Source organism: Pipra filicauda, unplaced genomic scaffold (genome assembly GCF_003945595.2).
Source record: "Pipra filicauda isolate LSUMZ 115617 unplaced genomic scaffold, ASM394559v2 scaffold179_size1759329_pilon, whole genome shotgun sequence".
NCBI lineage: Eukaryota > Metazoa > Chordata > Aves > Passeriformes > Pipridae > Pipra > Pipra filicauda.
In genome coordinates, this window is record NW_024104286.1 from 1,156,100 (window position 1) to 1,175,805 (window position 19,706).

The 19,706-nt window shown below is 36.6% G+C and overlaps 1 protein-coding gene across 1 annotated transcript; it reads right to left on the reverse strand.

The window, feature by feature from the left end:
- Window positions 1-2,450: 2,450 nt before the first annotated feature.
- LOC114000144 (T-cell receptor-associated transmembrane adapter 1) lies at window positions 2,451-8,217 on the reverse strand. The gene is made up of 5 exons (XM_027744250.2): window positions 8,115-8,217; window positions 6,515-6,551; window positions 5,269-5,330; window positions 3,919-3,977; window positions 2,451-2,748 (listed from the first exon to the last, which is right to left on the reverse strand). The coding sequence occupies exons 1-5, from the start codon at window positions 8,215-8,217 to the stop codon at window positions 2,470-2,472; spliced, it is 540 nt and encodes a 179-aa protein (XP_027600051.1). The 3' UTR covers window positions 2,451-2,469.
- Window positions 8,218-19,706: the final 11,489 nt, after the last annotated feature.

Here is a 19,706-nt window from a genome sequence, read left to right on the forward strand (position 1 = left end):
AATTTAACTAGTATATGATACTTTATGTCAGTCTTTCTCTGATGGATTGAAGATGGAGCAATATTGAACATGCTCTTTCATGTAAGAATTCAGTAGTCATTTGAAAAAGTATCCCAGAAGTCATTAAAAAAAATTAGGTCATTCAGTTGCTTACTTAAGCAGCAGATGAAGGTTAAAGAGCTGGAGAAATAAAGCTAAATCTGAATGTGACAACATTAAAAGTGCCTTGGAAACAGTTGATAAGCCACTAAAGATTATCCTGAAGTAGAGTGTCTGTAAGCAACAGTCAGTCATTTAATGGAAGCAGTGATTAAATGTGGAGAGGAAGGATATATTGAAGGAGAATATTTACAAGAATGCCCTGCTCTATTAACAAGGTACATTGCAAGGGAAAGCAGCTGATGAAAATTAGCGTAAATGCATAGCTGGACTAAAGAATTGAGACTGAGGTAGAGGAAACTAGATTTACCTAAATCCCATGAGGTGGACTTACTGCTACATTTACACTCAATGAGAGAAGTGTGTACTTCATTTCTGTTAAACTGATGATCAGATTGAAATGGCAGGTTGAGTTTAGTTAATTCGTGTAAGTTCTTTAACTTGTGAATTTAAGACATAATCAAGAGTTGCATCTCACTGGTGCGTTAAAACTCTTTATCTGAATATTTTGCATATTATTGTTATTCAAACTATTTTGATGTGAGTCTAAGCAAGCATATGTTGAGATATGTATTATTATTTAGTTCCTACTATGGAACAAAATATAACTCCTTCCAATCTAATCAAATTAAGTGAGTGCTTCATGCACTGATATTTAACTTCAGATATTTGGCTTTGGATTTGTCTTCCTCCTTTCCCCCACAGGACCTTAGGGCCATTGTTTAATCTGCTTCTCCATTAAAGTGGTTTTTGTAGATTCTTCAACACTACTTGTTTCTGCCTATCCAGTGGTAGCTGGGCTAAGACTGTGACAAGACAGTTACTTTCATTCCAAGTCTGCCTTTTTTCTGGGATGTAACAGCGAAACATACTGTGTTGATTTCAGCACACAAAAGGAAATGCTAGCACAAGATTGGCAATGACACTGGGGCAGCTTTGGCTGCAGGGCTTGGCCCCTTCCTTTTGGTTTTGCATAGAAGTTAGAGCTTGTTATGAAGACCCTTAACTATGAACAAAACTGAATGTTAACCAGGCTGTCAAAGAACTTATTTCTTTTATATTGATTTTTGTTTTATACTGATTTTCTTCTTCATAAGTGTGTCTCATTGCTGGATGTGTCCACCCACTTCTGCTTTTAGAAGAGGTGTTGGGCTTCTATGGGCCTTTTGTTTGTTTTGTTTGTTTGTTTTCAGGACCTGAAACACTTGCAGAGTTCTGTATGTGCTTGAGAGTTGGAAGCTCCTTGACATGGTGCTCTGTGTGGATGTTAAAGGCACTAGTATCCTTTATTTTTGAGAAGACAGAACTGTCTGACACCTAGAGGTAGGCATATTACATCAACCTGCCTCGCTGTTTTCTGCTAAAACTACTTAATGACTCCTGGAATATAAAAAGAGATCCCCACTCTATAAAACTTACCATTTAATGAGTTTAAAGTCTTAAGATGAATGTGCACACAGTAAGTGAATTGTTTGGGGAAATGAAAAGCTCTTTCTGCTTTTGTAAAATAGTAAGAATAGCAATGTAAAACCCAATAGGAATGTAAACATTACATAGAGTATTAGAAGGAAGAAATCCTCACTAGGAGATTTATTTTTACAGATAATTTGATGATATCTTTGTAGACTCTTGAATACAGTTTGATACAATATTGCATTTAGTAGAGGAGTTGAGATTTGAGACTAATTGTGGTATTGCTAAGGGAAACTGAAGATATATAAAGATACTGTTAAATCTCATGAAATGTACAATTACTACTTTAAACAAACTGTTAAATTATTCTCCAATTATCTTTAGATAGATTGCATTATTACCATAAAACAGTCACAGCAGGAAAGTACACGATGTGGAACAGCAGATCAGTTTTTAACTGGTGAAACAACTAAATCACTAAGTGTGAAAGCATGAAAAAAATTTCCTTTCAGAAGTATTGATAAAACCTATATAGAATAGTTGTACTCTGCTAAAGCTCTACAGACCATTAGTGGGTCTTTTGGGACTGTTTGAAAGCTGATGGTTGTTTAAAACATAGGATTAATTTTTACTGGGATCAATACCACATGAATGCTGAAATACCAGATTCCACAACTCTTTCAAATTGTCCTCAGAGGCGCAGATCCTTCAAAGTGGCAGTCTGGACCTATACTTATTTCTTGCTTAGTCCTTAAATATGCTTGGAAGACACTTTGGAACACTTACCCATTTTAAATCATTGTTTGGTACGACAGTTTGGCAGATTGACAATCTCTAGTCATTCACTGTTCCTCCAGAATGAAAAAGCACATCTCACTTTATGATTACATTTTTGGTTCAGGAAGCCACTTCAGATATTCTCTCCTTTTGCTTATGGATCAAGCCCATTAACCTGATGGGATCATCATGAATGGCTTCTACTTTTGCTGTGTTTTCAGCAGCCAGCTGCTCACTATTGAGGTAAATGCTCGCTTTGGAAGCCATCATGGTGGGGTTAGGTGATCTTTCTTCTTCATCTTCCTCTAATGAAGGATCTTTCTTTCTCCTTGGTTTTCTGCGTTTTCCCTTGACACTGTGATCAAGTGAGGCATAACACATTTGACTGGCAGACTCCACCTGAAAGGAAATTCACTTTAACATTCAGTAGTTATCCTTGCTTTAAAATTATATGTAAGACTATGAGTATGTCTACACTGTAATCATAATAGTGGCTGAAATATGCCCAAACTAGCTGTAAAAGAAGCCATTAAAAGTACAAACAATTAAGACGTGGGAGCCTAGAAAACACATCAACATAACCTAATGGTAAATGGCTCATAGTGACAATAAGGAAAAATTCTTCAAGGTATCATAGGAAAGATTCTCGTTGGGAAGAAGGGTAGGTTATGAAATCAGTCCAAGTTCTTTGGGATGCAAGATATGATTAGATCTGTTTTTCTTCTCACTTTTGTTTAGTTAGAATCCAGTTGTTAGCAATATTATTCACAGGCTTTGCCTCTGCAGAATACCGAAGTTGGATGATTCTCATCCGTATAGAGGATCTCATTTCCAGTGCAAAATGTATGTCTTTTGTATCTTTTTCCTGCTTCTCTGTTTTTCAAACCAAACTGTCAATGACTATTGACATTGGAATTTTCATAGATTATTCTGTTTTCATGAAGTTAATGAAAACAAATGTCTAGATTAGAAAAGATATTTTTACCTGCTGGAAATATCCTGAGAGAGAGGCTGGAAATTGATCCAAGTGAAATGCATGGAACTAAGGAAACTGATGCTGGGAAGGCTTCAACTACAGGCAAATTTCAGCTGAAGCTTGCACGCTCTTAGGTATCTCAACAAAATACAAATCAATAGAAAACAGTTGTTTTCTATTTTCAAGTGTTAAGGCATATAGACTTTGTGCTGGACAGGAGAGAGCCACTCAAATTCATGAGTATCATGTGATACAGCTTGTGTTTTCAGTTTGATATCACAAATAAATAAAATTAATTCTTTTCATAAACCATGGCAGTAGATGCAGATTTAATTCAACCTGATCTGCATGCCTGTGACAGAACTTTATCATGCCATATGCATGGACTGGAGCTTTCCATAATTTTCCTGCTTCTGCATTAATGATTCAGATTGAAGGGTCAAGTCTGTGCTGAAATACCTTGGTGAACTGAAACAATAATGCATGGTAATCTTTGTGATAGTGTCAAGATTTTTGTCATGGGATAAATACAGGAACTCTGAGACAGACCACATCACCCTAATTCAGAAATGCAAAATTAAAATTAAAAATACCTGTGGCTGGTTAACTGGCCTTTGAGGTTGGGACTTCATCTGCTCATAACAACATTCTTCTGTAACTTATCAAAGTAGAAAAATGTTTTAGTTATTGAGTTATATTACTGAGTCTTAAAAGGTCAGATCAGCAGATCCTCTCCATTACAGAACTCACTTCCCCCAGTTTTCTTTGGTAGAAGTTTGTTTTGTTTTGAAATCACACACAGATCTCTCCCTCTAGGTATAGACAGGCAAATAACTAAGAAATTCAGACACATACTGTGGAAATGAAAATCATTTTCTGTTCATGGGTGGGAGGTTTCTCATTATTCACTAAGTGGGCATCATTTTAGAGTGCTAGGAAGACTTCTTGCAATTTAAGGGTAACCACATACTGATGTATTTTTCAGCATAGGCAGCCTTTCTTTGGCTGAGAAAGGGGCTGTGACTTGCAGCAGCTGGTGATTAAATTCTATTCCTGAATTTACTTCCAGTTTTCTGTAAATTTGGTGCAAGTTATTTTCTTATTTCATATCTCATTTTAACCATCAGTAAAGCAGATTACTTCCTTACATTTTTCAGACTTTTATGATGTCAATCCATTTGACTTAGATAAATTTATGCAAACCGTGTATGAAAATGTTTGGTTTGGTTTTTTAATTTTTTTCCTGCAGCTCAGTACTTTAGTTTTGCTTAACCCCAAATAAGGCTTGCAAAAAAGTTACGTTCATACTACTTAAATACTGCTTTAACACCATAAGCGCTTCAAGAGACATAGTCTCAGCATATCTAGCTCTAGCTGCAGTTATGTGATATTACTGCCTTTATTATGGTATCTCTCTGCCAAGGATTATCAACTTCAGCACAGTAAAGCAAAGCAAAGCTGTCTGCCCAACACTCAGCCACTGGGCTTCAGCATATTTGTCAATGTTGCTGATGATCTTTGGATAGCTACAGCAGAGAACAGCAGAGTGTTTCTGCCTGTTTCTGTGGGAACACTGGCTTTGGACCATGAGTAATGTGTGGTTTAGATTTCTTTAACATGCATGGATCAAGCAGTTTTTTCAATTGGTGCAGCTTTACATATATACAAGCTCTTTGTTTTGAGATACTTGGCTTAACTGGACCATTTGAACCATAAAAAATAAAATTCAGTATGAGATCTGTTCTCACAAATAGTAATGTAGTATGATGGTTTGCATTTCTATCCCAAGTAGGTGGTAATATTTTTAATTATATTAATGATTGAAAAGATGTAGATTCTCAAGCTTGGCATTTGAGAAATTCAAAATATGTTGGTCAGTCAGTTTTCAATCTTATATTTATTATAGCCACTGAATAGACACATGTTCCTAAAATAAATCTTACCTAAAATATCTTGATTGAGATTGCCATAAACTGGGTAATCTTCTGTGGGATAGTCATCATAGCTACAGGGGGAATGGAAAAATACTTTTAATTCACAGAATATGCTTTATTTAGGACCCACTATTCTACTCTAATAAGCGTTTAATGCACATGTACCAATCTTCAGATTGTGTATGTGTGTGTGTATATATATTTGTGTATGTGTGTGTGTATATATATATATTTATGTATATATATATATATCCATAGCAGATTGTATGTGATCTAATAAACAAGACCAAAAATACTGGAGGGGGCAATGGCAATGTGCATATTCTGAAGAGAGATTTGTTATCTAGCCAATAATTGAACTCTTCTTTCCTGTAGCTTAGGTAAGTAAAAAGCTTATCTCAAGACTAGTAAGCTACTGTTTCATGTAGGTCTAGAAATATTACTGATCACTGAAAGAAACCCGGTTCATGTCCTCTGAGACCACTCTGCAATACAAACGAAAGCACTGCATGTGTCTTTTGGGTTGATGTTCTTTAAAGGTCCACACTTTTATGTCAACACAAACAGAGAAGACCAAAGCACAGTTCAGCTTTGGATTTTTAATGGTATGCTGTGTTTCATTACCTGGTGTTCCTTGAAAATGTTTCTAAGTCTGTAAAATGGGAATTGTTAGTGGGAAGCACTTTTTTCTATTGCATCCCTATACTGTGTCTCATCAAGGGAATGAAGCCATGCTATCTAACACCGCTTCTTCAGTGGTATTTTTCAGCTAAACAGGCAGTAATAGACAGAGACTTCCCAACTTCTGTTTCATTGCTTTAGGGCATCATTTGTAAAAGATGGTTATGAAATGTAAATACATAAATAATTTATTACTCCAGAAGTATTAACTATCAGACTATAATTTATCATTGTTTTCTGAGAGTTCTTTTAAATTATTATGGGATTTTGAGGTTAAGTGACAGTAAATGGTGGTTTAGTTCAGTATCTTGCACTCCCTTCAACAGACAAAATTATAGTATTAGCATGCAATTATTTCATTGTTGATAAAAAGACTGCAGGATGTACCTCCCACATGAATTTTTTTTCTGATTTTCTTTGGAAAACTTTTTTCCACAGCCATTCTCTCCAACATTTCCAGGCAGACTGCAAGAGATATTGAATTTCCTTCTACGTCATGCCTCCAAAGCCATCTGTCATTACTTATTGCTTATTTTCACCCTTGAGAGAAAGAAATTTTTTTTATCTGACTTACCTTGGATTGTTCTCTTCGTAGTCTTTATGCATTTTAGCTGGAAAATTTGTTTGAAAAAAAAAAAAGAAGTTAAGAGAAAATGAAATGTGCTGTTTTAGAACACTTCAGATAATTGTCTCAGCGGACATGCTTTTGATTTCAGTATAGAGAACACAAGTGAAAGTTCTGGCTCTTCAGTCGTCCCTCTACTTTTCTCAAATACTTTTGTCTAATTCAAGAAATGTTTGTGTTAACACCCTGTGCTATGGCTGCAAAGTCTACTTTAGGTTACAATATCCCAAAAACGTATTATAACACGTTTTCTTTCTCCACCTTCTATGTCTACCTCATCTCTTTCTCTGTCTACGCAGGTGCATCATGTGCTTATATTACAAAGTGAAGGAGTATTTATTTTACTAGTTCTTGTATCTCTGAAAGATATCTTGTGATCCACACAGATGAAGAAAATGAAGCAGAGAGGCGATGGCTACAAAGATTTATTGCTAGAGCTTGATTCATAACTCAGAAATGCCTGACTTTCTATCATCTGCTTACCACAGTAAGCTCCGATTCCATGAGCAGTGCAGCATCAGCCAATCCAACCTAAACCTTGGTCAAGGTTAGTTTTGTAAATGACTGTGATTTTTAACTCATGGAAACATCTGCATAGTGGCCCTAAAATACAAAAGAAACCTAAAGAGCCTAACCCACACCCCTCCCCCCACCCATCCGAAAACGCTCCAGCAGCTCTTTTAATATTCTGATTCTCTTACATTTGGTGAATTCAGTTTATAAGCACAGGCCTGCTGTTTATGTAGATTATATATGTATGTGTATTTAGTGTAGTTGAAGCCACCAATGTTTGCCTGCCCATCCATACGTGTACAGCACAGGTGCAGTTTTCCCTGTGTTAAGGGAATGGTGAGGATTGTACAACTTCCTAACAACAGAATTGTGTACATAGGAGAGGTTCCACTGGCATAATTAATTCTGTCAAAAAAGTCATAGATAATTTCAACCAAAACCGGAGTATGACTGTAGTCACCTTCTAACATAAACAAATTAGTTTCATTGTGAGTGGCACATTGGTTTAAGAGTTCCATTAGAATCCCACGATGAAAAGCAATTAGAATATTTCTCCAAAATAAACAAATTAAGCATAAAATATATAGGAAATCAGAAATTCTAATGAGCATTCAAGAATTTGGGGAGGAACTACTTAAAATAATTTTCAAATTGAGGGATAAATAATAAACAATTATATGAAAAGTACACTTAAAAAATAAAATTACAGGTATTAAAAATATACTTTCAAAATAAAAATTTAGTCAGAACTAAATTCTTCCCCTTGTACATGTTCTGTTGGCTTGTCTTCAGAGAATGAGCTTGAGTGGCTGTTTCTGGCAGCGGATTGTGCAGTTAGCAATCATTCTGTAATCGTACCTGACTCTCTTAAAATTTTTTAAAACTCACGTGGTCTCTACTAGAATCATTCTTGCCAAAGGAAAACTTTTCAAACTAATCAATTTGTTGGCTTGAAATCTCTGAGCACTGATGACTTTCTCTACAGACAATTTAAATATTGAAACTCCATTCCTTACAAAGAGACAACGTTTCTTACCTCTCTTCTTTTTCAAATAGTGTAAAATGTTCAGTGTCAATGAAACAATGAGAGCCAAACTCAGGAAGGCCAAAACTCCCCAGACAGAAAAATGGCAGCCCATATCTGTAACTGAAGGAAAATAATTTTATCATTTGTGTTGTCTAATAGTTTCACCATATTCTTTGTGCTTGGTTGATTTTTGCTTTCTGTAATTGAAGCTGCTATTTTGTTGTTTACTCTGTGACAGCCATTGCCATATCAGCTAAATAATTAATATCAAAACCAGATGCTAAATAATAAGAAAGCAAGATCAATAAGCTGTTAGCAGAACTACTGTTTCATAGGAATTCTGCCAAAGGCTGGGCTGTTGGTTTACCTGTAAGATACAGTAAAAATCATAAATTAATAAAGAAAAAAGTAATTTTACTGAATAGCTTTGAAATTAATTCTGTAACTTTCTTTAACTTACTCTTTGCAGTCAATTTTTGGCTAAATTCTAGAGTTCATTAGTGTAGTTCTGAATTCAGTCAAAACAAATTCACTGGAAATATCTCTGAATAATAGCTAAGACCATAAGGTTTTAAAAATCCCTGCAGAAAAATATCAAAATTTGGTTGTTTTCTTGCTATTAAAACTTGTACTCATTTTCTTGCTTGAGAAAGCGGTGATAAAGGATAAGCAGCAGCTGGGAATCAGTGAACGCCCCAGAAGTTCTGCAGAGAAAAGCCCAAACAGCTCTTGGAAAATCACCTTGCAAGAGGTGGGTCAATTTAATTGAACAAAGTTTCTTTTTGCACTGAACTTGCCTCTCCTTGGAGTCCTGTTAGAAGCACAGGGAAGAACTCCCATGCACCGAATCTATTTTGTCATTTAATTAATTCTTCGATCAATCTAGCTCATACAAATTTTCCATCACAGACCATGGTGAAGAAAATAGCTTATTTGTGACAGTCTAATGGCCAGAATTTTCAGCATTGCTGTAACTGGCCAGTGAAACCCTCCTTGACAGAGGAAACACTGAGCCAAATACACGAGTGAAAGGAGCTTGCAATTAGTGTCTTTGCTTTCCCCCTGAGGCATGTCTCATGTTCTACTAGTTTTGGAGTGTTTGAAATAAAGTCTGGTGCCCAAAACTAATGACCTCCTCTACTGCATAAAAAAGTCTAACTGGAGCAGAGCAGTCAAAGGGAGGGATTGGATGATGCTGATCCTTAACGCACTCAGTTGTTTTGGACATACGTGGATTCCTTCAGGAGGCTGACATTTTGTTTGCTTCTCAAAGGAAATCTGAGGCAAAGGAGTACAGGAATACACATTTCCATGTTGCTGGCCAGGGATGGGTGCAATGCATTTGCTCCTGCTGAGGACACAGAGTTTTGTTCCTTGGCTGACCAGCTCCAGCTCATCTTAAGAACTTCTCCTTACAGGTTTTGTTCCCTCATTATGCCGTTGCAAAAGCTATTTTAGATTTGTTTTACTTCAAGCCCAAGACGCTTTTATGACGATGAAACAAGATAAGATAAACCTTGGTAGTAAAAAGTCACAAACCACATGGGCTTCTAGGATGCAGGTTTCAGATTTCTCTTTTAAAAGGAACAAAACAGAGCAACTAAGCTGTGACTTTCTGACAGATTTGTAACTGGTTTTTCCACCTGGTACTTCCAGTGGCCATTTATCCTTCCTTTTAAACTAAACATCCAGTTTTCATTCCTTTCTTTTCTCCCACTCAAGTTCTCCCAAAGGCACTTGAGGGCTCTCTATCATTGCAATACTCCTTTTCACGTTGAGAGGCACTTTTTTGCAATGAGATACAGATATTCATGAGGAGAAACACCACCTCCATGAAGCAGCTATATATTTTTCCAGATTTTTAGAGAAGAAATTAAAAGAAAGGGAGGTCCTACATTGAGAAGATGTTATCAAGATACGTCAAGAATCAGCATTGTTTAGAACCTGGTTACTCTACAATTAGTCACTCAACATTTGCATCCTTTGTGCAAAACTACTAGTCCAAAACTACAAGTCTGTCAAAGGCAAGAAATTTCAGGTCTCAATGTTGTGCCTAAATAATCATTCATCCTTCGTTCTTCTGTCCTTTTTTTCTTTTCCGATGTAATTGTTTTCCATTTTTCTTATGTTCATTCTCTTTCTTTTCCTACAAACTCTTTCACCAGGGAGCAAAAGCAATGAGAAGGGAAGCACGTGTAACTGTGATAGAAGCCACAAGCCTGTGATTCATTAGAATAAAAACAGTGAGCAGATACCTAAAGTACAGTTCCAGTCTAAGGTTGTTCCTTTAACTTGATACACAGTGGTGTAATTTATCTTTCTTATTCAGGAGTCCTATTTTTCCCTGATGTTTCCAGGGTAGAAGGAAAACTCATAGTTTCAATTTGAATGTTTTCAGTCCTTAACTGAAGTAGAGGAGAAAACATATTTTTTGGTGACAAGTATTATTTTCCCGTTTCAGCTTCTGATTTAAATTGGAATTATCATCTGGAAAATAGTAAAGTTTGGAAAAAAATGTTTCTCTTTTCAGTTTTCAATTTTAACTTCTACAGTATTTGAGCAATCCCACTTCTCTAGAACTTTAAAACATTCTAGGAAAACAAAAGACATGAAACTTTGATTTCTAATAAAACGTATCAATGTTTTAAATCTCACAGTTATAGTTCTTTCTTAAGCATGACTTACAAAACTTTATGGGTATGGGGAGACTAAGAAAACAACGTTTAAATTTCTTCCTAGATGAACACTGCTTAGTTTATTTTTAAATTTATTTTCCACAACTCTGAGTCAAACATCTGCTTCTGTTGCAGTAAAATGTATACAGACATATGCATGATTTCAATATCTTCTTTTTTTTTTTAACTTCTTCTCTTTGCAATACAAGCTATTTGGTTTTCAGACAAGACTGCTTATATTGTGGAAACAACAGCAGTTTTAATTTACCCTCTAAAACCATAGTAAAGACCTTGATCAGAGACATAAGTGTGCAGTTCTGAGCGTTTTATGCCATTCTAATATCAGTTTCAAATAATCTTACTATCCAGATATAAAATATGGTAAATTTTGATTTTATATCTTCGCTTTACAGATATACAACTCCCAGGTCTTTCCCAGGTGTTCTTGTTCTTATAGTTGTTGCCAATATGCTAGTTATTTACATTTATAACTGAACTATTTAAATAGCAACTAGTTTGACAGCAGCAGCAGGAGAAGGAAAGCTGAATAACTGTGAAGGACTATTTGTTTCCACAGATAACTACACTGCTGTCCCTATATGCATAACAGCAGATGCAACCTGTCACAGTTAACTGGTTGTGCTAAAGAAAAAAATAAGATAAGGAGACTGTGGATGGTGAGTGAGGAATAAGCAGAAAGAGAAGTCTATTTGACTAATTACATTCCATTCTGAAAATAGTGTCTTTTTATTTATTCTATTCTGAAAATGTTGTTTTCTGTTCTATTCTCTAACTTTAATTCTCATTCACGTAATCTATTCTCACATGTAGCAAAAGCGGATTGTTATTTTTTGCGTAGCATATAGTTATTCCAAAGAACTCATGCAACTCTGTTCAGGGGCTTTCTCACTCAAGCCATCAATTTGAATATTTTAAAAAATGTTGTTTTCTGCAGAAAAAAGTCATATAGAAAAATTATTCCTTTGGGTATAGTACACCATGATTCTAATAGGATAAACTCAAATCCCATCAGAGTTTTCTGCAATAATCTGTAATGAGAAAAGGTAAGAGTGGTGGTATTTCGTTACAAGAAATAATATCGAAGATATTCTTAAAGTATTGTGCTGCTCTGTGAAAGAAAAAAGATCATATAGCCAAAGGTTTTATAAGAAGGACAACAATTCTTGTTTCATTGTTAGAAGAATTTGGGATGTGTGAGTGGGGAAGTAGTATATTAATGACTATAAAGATGACAGTATTTGGAAAAACTAATATCGGAATTTTTCTAGTATTACTGATATACTCCTGTGCTGCTGTTCTTCCATTTCTATTTGGAAAGCAGGTTAAACTTGGAGTTGCATCCAAATAGAAGATCTACTTTAGGTAATTTACTTCATTTGAATGATGTTTTTACTTTTCTGACTTTAGGGATGGGGTTACCTCCTTTTAGTGCATTTTACATTGTTATAAACTGAAGGTACCATATTCACAGCACAAAATACGAGCGAGCAAAAGACTTTCTGAATACATAGTTATATGTGCTTTTTCTCTCTTTTAAATCTGTTGACAATTTTCTCCACCAACAGAGACAAGACATGGTAATAAATGGAGTGTTGGTTATTTGTTCTTTGGTTTTCTCTTTGCAGGGTTCATTATACTGTAACTGGAGGGGTGTGAGAGGGGAAAAGCAAACAAAAAACCCTTAGCAAACAAACAAAAGTCTCCAAAACATTCAAATCTTTCCTGGATGAATTTCTGCAGTTCAATTTAATGCAACTCAAAGGAGTGGACATAATCATGTACTTACCTTTGAGGAAAGGGGCCAGTTTTAACAATTCATGTTACATGTTTGTCCTCTTAACAATGGAGGAATAGGTAGCAGGAGTACTACGTTTCGTTCTTTCTTGCTCTAATGTATTTTGTTTAGAGAATCCATCACAGAGGATAACAGAAGGATAGCATACTTCTACCAGGTTTTTGTACTGAAAAGGAATGTGAGGTGAGGAATATAGATACCCTCCAGCTGCACATGCCATCTATGGTATCAATTCATCATTCATAGAAGCAGATTAATCACTACTAGATTTAAGATGATGATCTGGAACACAAAATGGTTTGTTTCCTGTTGGTTTTGTCTGCAAATTTGTCAAAGATGAGATAAAACTGTCTTTCCGCCCCCTTATAATTAAATGTTGATATAAATAATATTTTGTACTAATGACTCTTAGGAAAAAAAAAACATTAAGAGACTGATGAATATTAAATTAGTGTTAAAGATGCTTCCACCTCTATGAGCTTTTAATATAAGATTAATTCCCTGGAAAAGATTCCTTAAACTGCAATTAATTAGTGCATAACTAATTGCTTTATAAAATATCAACTTCATACTTTAGAAGGGAAGCAGTGCATTGTAAAATAAGAAGGCCTACAGTACAGTAAGTACTTTCAGCAAAAAATTAATGCCAATGCTTAGTCTTCATTAACAAGCCTTAATTAATGAAGGTTTAAGATGTTATTAATAATTTTAATTTAAAACCCTGAGCAACCCTCTTGCAAGACTGGTAATCTGCCGTAATGTCGTTTTACTGCTCTTTTGTTTACAATTTTATAACTAAAAGATAGGGCTTACCTGTTTTTGTTGGTTCTAGGAACACTCCCCTCCCCTTTGTCCAACAGGAAATCAAGTTATGTTCACAGATCTTGGATGCTCTTTTGTTTTGGACCTGGCAGCATGGATCTGCCTCTAGAGTTGCCGTCAACCTTAAAGGCCTCCAGTCTTTTCTTTCACCTTCTTTCTTACAAACAGGAAATGTGGTTTGGGCTTTTGCAAGCTCACTGGCAAACTCACAGTCTCCTTCAGTGTTTGCCTCTAAGAGAGAATTAAAATATTTATATGTGCACTTGTATTTATTATCCACCTGTCTTGCCACAGAAGAACATCTACAGGACTGTTAGTTCCATTTCTGTGACACAAACTTACTTTTGTAATGTTCATATGATACCCATACTTTAAGTCTTCCCGGTTTTGGTGTTGTGTTGAATTCAACAAAAGTATTTAAATACCTCCTAAACTAAATCACGGAAATATTTTACCTAGTAGTGCTATGGGATTCTTCATCTCTTGAGGCTTCTGGACCAAGTCTGAAGATGCACTGCTGAGAGCCTACAGTTCAGCTAAGACAAGAATCAGAGGCACGATGAAGAAATTATAACATCGCCAGCTCTTGAAGGTCAGGTTAGAATAACATAATATGGTCCCTCCATTCTTTAAATTCTATTAATCTGGGCCCATGATCCAGTTCCATTCTGAAAAGAAAGGGTAAATCACCATGTGGCTTACTGTGTGTATTTATCTTTAAAATTTAACAAAATGTCTGTGTTTTAGTAGAGAAGCCATTTTATTCTCAGAACTGGAGTAGCTTCTTTCAGAGAAAGCTTGCACTCTGAGCACTGCCAAAGAAGCTTTCTGCTAACTTCTGAGGTTTTAGGATTAGTGTGTTTCTTTGGTTTTTCTTCAGAGCAAAGAGTTTTATGTCCAATTATGCATAACACAAAAGCAGGAAGGGTTTCTTAAGAAAAAAAGTGAATCACATGACCATGTTTGTCTTTTTGGAACATGTACATTGAAATAGTCCTCAGTGTAGTCTAAGGAACAACGTAAAACTTTGCTCTTCAAGAAAGGCTGTAATGTGAGAAATTGTCCTGGTCTGTATATGTTTACTTGGGATGCTATTACTTTGGAATATTGTTTTATTTTAACTGCCTTAGATAAATGCTTAAGAAATAATTTACTTGATTAGCATGAAGGAACAGGTTAGTCTCAATTAATACATAGCCTTCTATTTGAGTCCAGAGGTGATATAGACCCTTGACAACTCAGAGCTTTATCATAATGAAGTGAATTGAGCATGAGGAATTAATATAAAAATACTGAAAATGGTGGGAATTCTTATAAATGGATACTGAACTGAGAGAGAAGCTGGAGAGAGTGGGAGATGTGCATTGTGCAAACGGAGACAGTTGCTTAGTTTCTCAACTAAGAGCACGAGGAGCAAAGCTTAAATCTGCAGAGGATTCAGAATAAAATGCTTATCAGCCTGAACAAGAAGCTTACAAGGAATAAACTCCTTTGGAGATAATTAGGGGCATAATGGAAAGGTGAACGCTGAGAATGCAGCAGGGGATTTCTGGGTTTGTAGTCCTGGTGGTGTGTTAATAAATCTGCTCTCCAGGAGCAAATCATTGCTGTACCATATCAGCTTTGGCTGGCTGCAGAACCAAAGTCTATTGGATTGAACATGAGCTTGGTGTGCTATTTTGGGCAGCCTGCAAGAGACTGAAAGCTCTGTCAGATAGCAAGAAAATACTCGCTGCAGGCTGTAAAATCCATTGTGAATATAAGACTTCTTACTTTCTTTTCTTGTCCTTTGTATCAGCACTACATTAAAAAACTTAGTGAGCCAGTACTCTGCTTAAAGTGCTGTTATATTCAGGATAACAAAGACAAGGACAAATCATGCCTTTCTGTATTTAGAAAGACAAGTCATAAGGTAATGCTACTCCATCCCCATCTATTGCGTACAAAGACATTTCCTCCTCTTTTGCAAGTCCCAAAGATATGAACTGCTGGGTGAATATTCTGGGAAATTACCTCTGACTGCTTAACTACTTATGTGATCTTTGGTAAATATATGCTACTGGTATCCCCAAGATAAGAATCTGTCTCAAGTGGACATCTGACTTGTCTGGGAATAGCTCTGGCTATGTAAGATCTTGGAGAAGATAAATGGATGACTATTAAATATTGCTGTGCACAGATGTATATGAAGGAGGAAATCTGTGCTCAAACAGATTCAAAGAGTACATTAGTACATTTTTGTAATGTATGCATGTAGCCAGCAAGTTGTGCTTTCGTAAGACCACAGAATGAATGTTTATTCTATCTTCCTGAAGGTGAAATAAGTTGCATGGTTGACAACAGAATCAGGCTTCAAATCCCTGCTTTCTCTATTACTGCTCAAATTACAACCTTTCTTTGAAAAATTACATCATTTTCAATGCTAAGTGATGTAGTGGAAACCCCCTTGCAAAGAATGAAAAAGACACTGTTTGTAGTAAAAGTCTTGAAAAGTGGAGGTATTCCTGGAAGATGTAAATTATATTTGTTTGAAGTGGGATTATATTTTTATAATGAAACTTCAGGATTTGCTGGAGAAAGTAACTACAGCAGACACGTTTTGAGTAGAGCTCATGCTGAAATGGAGTCTGTTCTGTTTCTAACCTCACAAATAAACCAGAGAAGTAGAACTCTCAAGCTTAGCATGTGGCTCTTTACTTAGATTGCAGGTGCAGACCTGGTGCTGCTCCTTGTGCACTGAACACAAATGAGAAACGGTGCCACAGGAGAGAGGTTGGTGTAAAATAGCTGCCAGAAAGAGCGAGGCCTTTCAAGGCTGCAGAGATCTATTTTGACTCTTACAATTAATATTGTGCTTAATGATAAAATTAAAAAATTAATCAGTGTCATTTGTGCCTTGTAGAAAAAGTCCTGTCTTTATTCACTGCTTAAACCAGTGTTAAGTAAAATGTTATCTCATTAACTGCCCTTGAAATTATGGCTTCTATTACAAGCAGTATGATGGGTTTCCTGTGGGGAAACCACAGGGGTTTTTTTTCTGAATGCTATAAAACCATATTATCAAGGACTGTAAAGACAAAATTTCTTATCTTGGTAATTCTGCACTGAAAAGTTTCCATTGAAAGCTAACACTGCACACTTGTGCAGCTTTGGGTGGGGTTACATGCTGTGAGATAGCAGAGCAGTCCCTGCATGTCTAGCAGAGAGAAAACAGAACAGATGCCACTTCATCCAAAACCTGCAGAAATAAAGTGTGGCTTTTCCATTGACTTCAATAGAATTTATTTTCTGTTCAGATAGACACTGTATCTCAAGAGAGATGCAATCTGTAGTGATTTTTCTTTCAATAGCTACAAGGAGAATGAATTTCCCATTAAAGTGGCTATAATCCATTTACCTGGGTTTAGGATTTTTGTAATTCCCTCTTGACACACTTATACAAAGAGTGTGGGCACATATTTTCACCTGGTCAGCCAAAGACCTGACCCTGCAATTATTCCTCAAGTGAAGCACCCTAGTAAAGCCAGTAGGCTCAACTCTGTGCTTGCTAGGAAGTTTACAACTCTATCAACTTTGACCAGAGTGCAAGAAGAATTTGTGAGCAAGATAGTGCCTCTAAAATAATGAGCTTGTTCTTTTAAAAGTTTTTTGTGGCTGTTGGAGTCATGGCTCCTGTTCATGTGGCCCTGCTGGAGTTAGTGTAGAAAACCCAAACTCATGTGTATGTGGCCTGGAGCCTTGTGGAGAATCACCCTGAACAGTCCAAGTCCCTTGCTACAACACTGAGGCTGAGCTAATAGACCTGACTCCTCAACCATCTTTATTACTAAAGTGATTAATCTGACTCCCGTTTTGCAATGTCTCCTTTAACCAGCTTAGTCTTCATAGTGAACTTTTTCATCCCTTATTTCTGGCTTAAGCGTTTGGCTAAGAGAATGTCAGAAGCTTGTCTTCTGTGTTGCAATGAGTTGAACTTGCTTCAGAATATTCTGTGATTCTGAGTTATACTTTGAGTGATGTGTTCCCAGTTACAGTTCGGAATTAAGATAATCCTTGCTTTGAGGAAAACAAAACCTGTGCTCTGCGGAATGACTGGTATCGCAGCTAATGACTTGTTGTGACTCAGAATGCTATCTCTATGTTTGAACCCCAAACCTCTTCCATCACTTTTTTGAAGCCTATATTAACACAGCATGGTTCGTATTGGGTCTTAACTGGACCTTGGCCTGTCCTTCCGGGCACAACAGAAATTCTGAGCTCTTTAAAACCCGATGGAGACCTAGTCTAGGTTGTCTTGTTGGGGGTTCTGTTAGAAGTCAGACTCTGATGCATATGTGTCTGCTCCCACCTCATTCTGCCATGACAGTGCAGGTAAAAAGCATTTGAACTGCATGGTTTTCTCTTCTAAAATCTTGTCTGCATTTTATCCCAGAGGGACACTGTTCCTCTAACATGACACAATTGCCAGAGGGCAGTAGGAGAACCACAGTACTGGGAGTCAAGTGCAGGTCATGCAATGTCTGCAAAGTCATGCACAGGTCTGCCAAGGAAATATAAAAATGTATGAGCCTGCCTCAACTTAATCTGTGACTGCATGTATTTACCAATAAGTTATCTCTGCAGTGCAGCTGAATGACTGCTTAGATCTAAGTAGTGTGCGTGTAGGCTAAGAGGAAGATTTGAAATAGTGACTGTGAAATAATGACCTTGAAAAGTGGGCAGTGATGCATTGAAGCAGTGAGTTTTGAGCTCACTCAATTACTGAACCTTTCAGCTTAACAGTGTTGTGGTTGCATCTCTATTTAAAGAAGTATCTGGTAAGCAGATAAAAGTGCCACATTCACGGCTGTTAAAACATTGTTTTCTTACTACTTCCTGTTCAGCAGCACATTCGGGCACAGCAAAGCATGTGCTAGTTCTCTTGTAGTTTAAACTGTCAGAGACTTGTAAGCATTTACAGACAGTAAGAGCACAGGTGCATGGAAAATGTCCCCAAAATGTTGAAAGCCTATGAAGTGACTCTTCTACATTGACATGTACCTTTTGGCATTTCTCAGAGGCTAAAGTAGGTATTATGAATGTTTAAGATGTTTTCTTGGGGCATCAGAGTATTGGATTAAAGTGTCTGTGTGAAGGAGGCAGGACACAGACTGAATTTCTCTCTCTGTGCAATAACTGAAAAATGCAGTCATGGACCCCGTTAAGTGTTGTGGGCAGCCTTACTCTGTCATGTGCAAATTCTGCATCCGCAGTGGTAGTAAAGTGGTTTGGAACTAGATGACCTTAAAGGTTCCTTCCAAACCATGATTCTATAAGTTTTTCCAAGAGGGTTTTCCCAAGAGAAATATCATGTCACATTTCACTAAGCTTCCTGGTTAACAAGACTGTGTTCTCTCAGAAGTATGGCACTGCTGAAAAACTGAATGGCTCTAAGCAAGCTCTATTGTGGTTACCTCAAACTTGTAAACTAGCAGAACAGCCCCACAACTTTGATTTTTGCTTTGTTTCTAATCTAGGTTACTATGGCCTTCCTATTCATGTCCTGAGTGTGACTACTTAAGAAAGGTGTTTGTATCTTTTATGAAATATGCTACTTAGGAGTATTTTCTGTCTTCTTTTTTGTTGTGTGTGCAGCTCCCACTTTCATAGCAGATAATTAGGAAAGAGTTACTCTATGTTGCTGTTATTGGTGCAAATAAATTCTTGCTGTGTTGCTTAGTCAGTGCTTTATTTGTAGCACTTTCCAGTGATGAAGAACTATTTGCATGAGTGACTTTTGTCCTTTTATAATCTAAGGAAAAAAATTACATAACATTTAAAGATGTGCTAGCCAGTTGAGTGATTTGGTTGTTCTTCAGATAGTTGTGTTCAGACACTGATGTAACTTGATGAATAAAAAAATGCACATCCATCTACATCAGCATTGATGTACATTTGCTTGTATGTTCAGTTCTGTATGTCAGATATGACCAGGAGGAGCAAAGACATAGTGACTGAGATGGGAGCTGAACGACACCAAAGCAGCCAGCTGTGCTACCCCTCTTCATGAGCAGTGCAGAAAGAGATGACATTTCCATCTTTAAAACTGGTTGTCATTTTAGGAGAAAGTGTGCAATAACTGTAGTTCATAGAATACTCCTTAGGCAATGCTGTACAGCTGCTGAAAAGAAAGGTTCTTCTAAGTGGAGCTCAGGAACTTGACAGCATTTCCTTCAAGCAGAGGAGGCAGGTAGAACACAGGGGAAGTAGTCAATCAAGCCATTTTCCAACCTTACCTACAACTCCCTA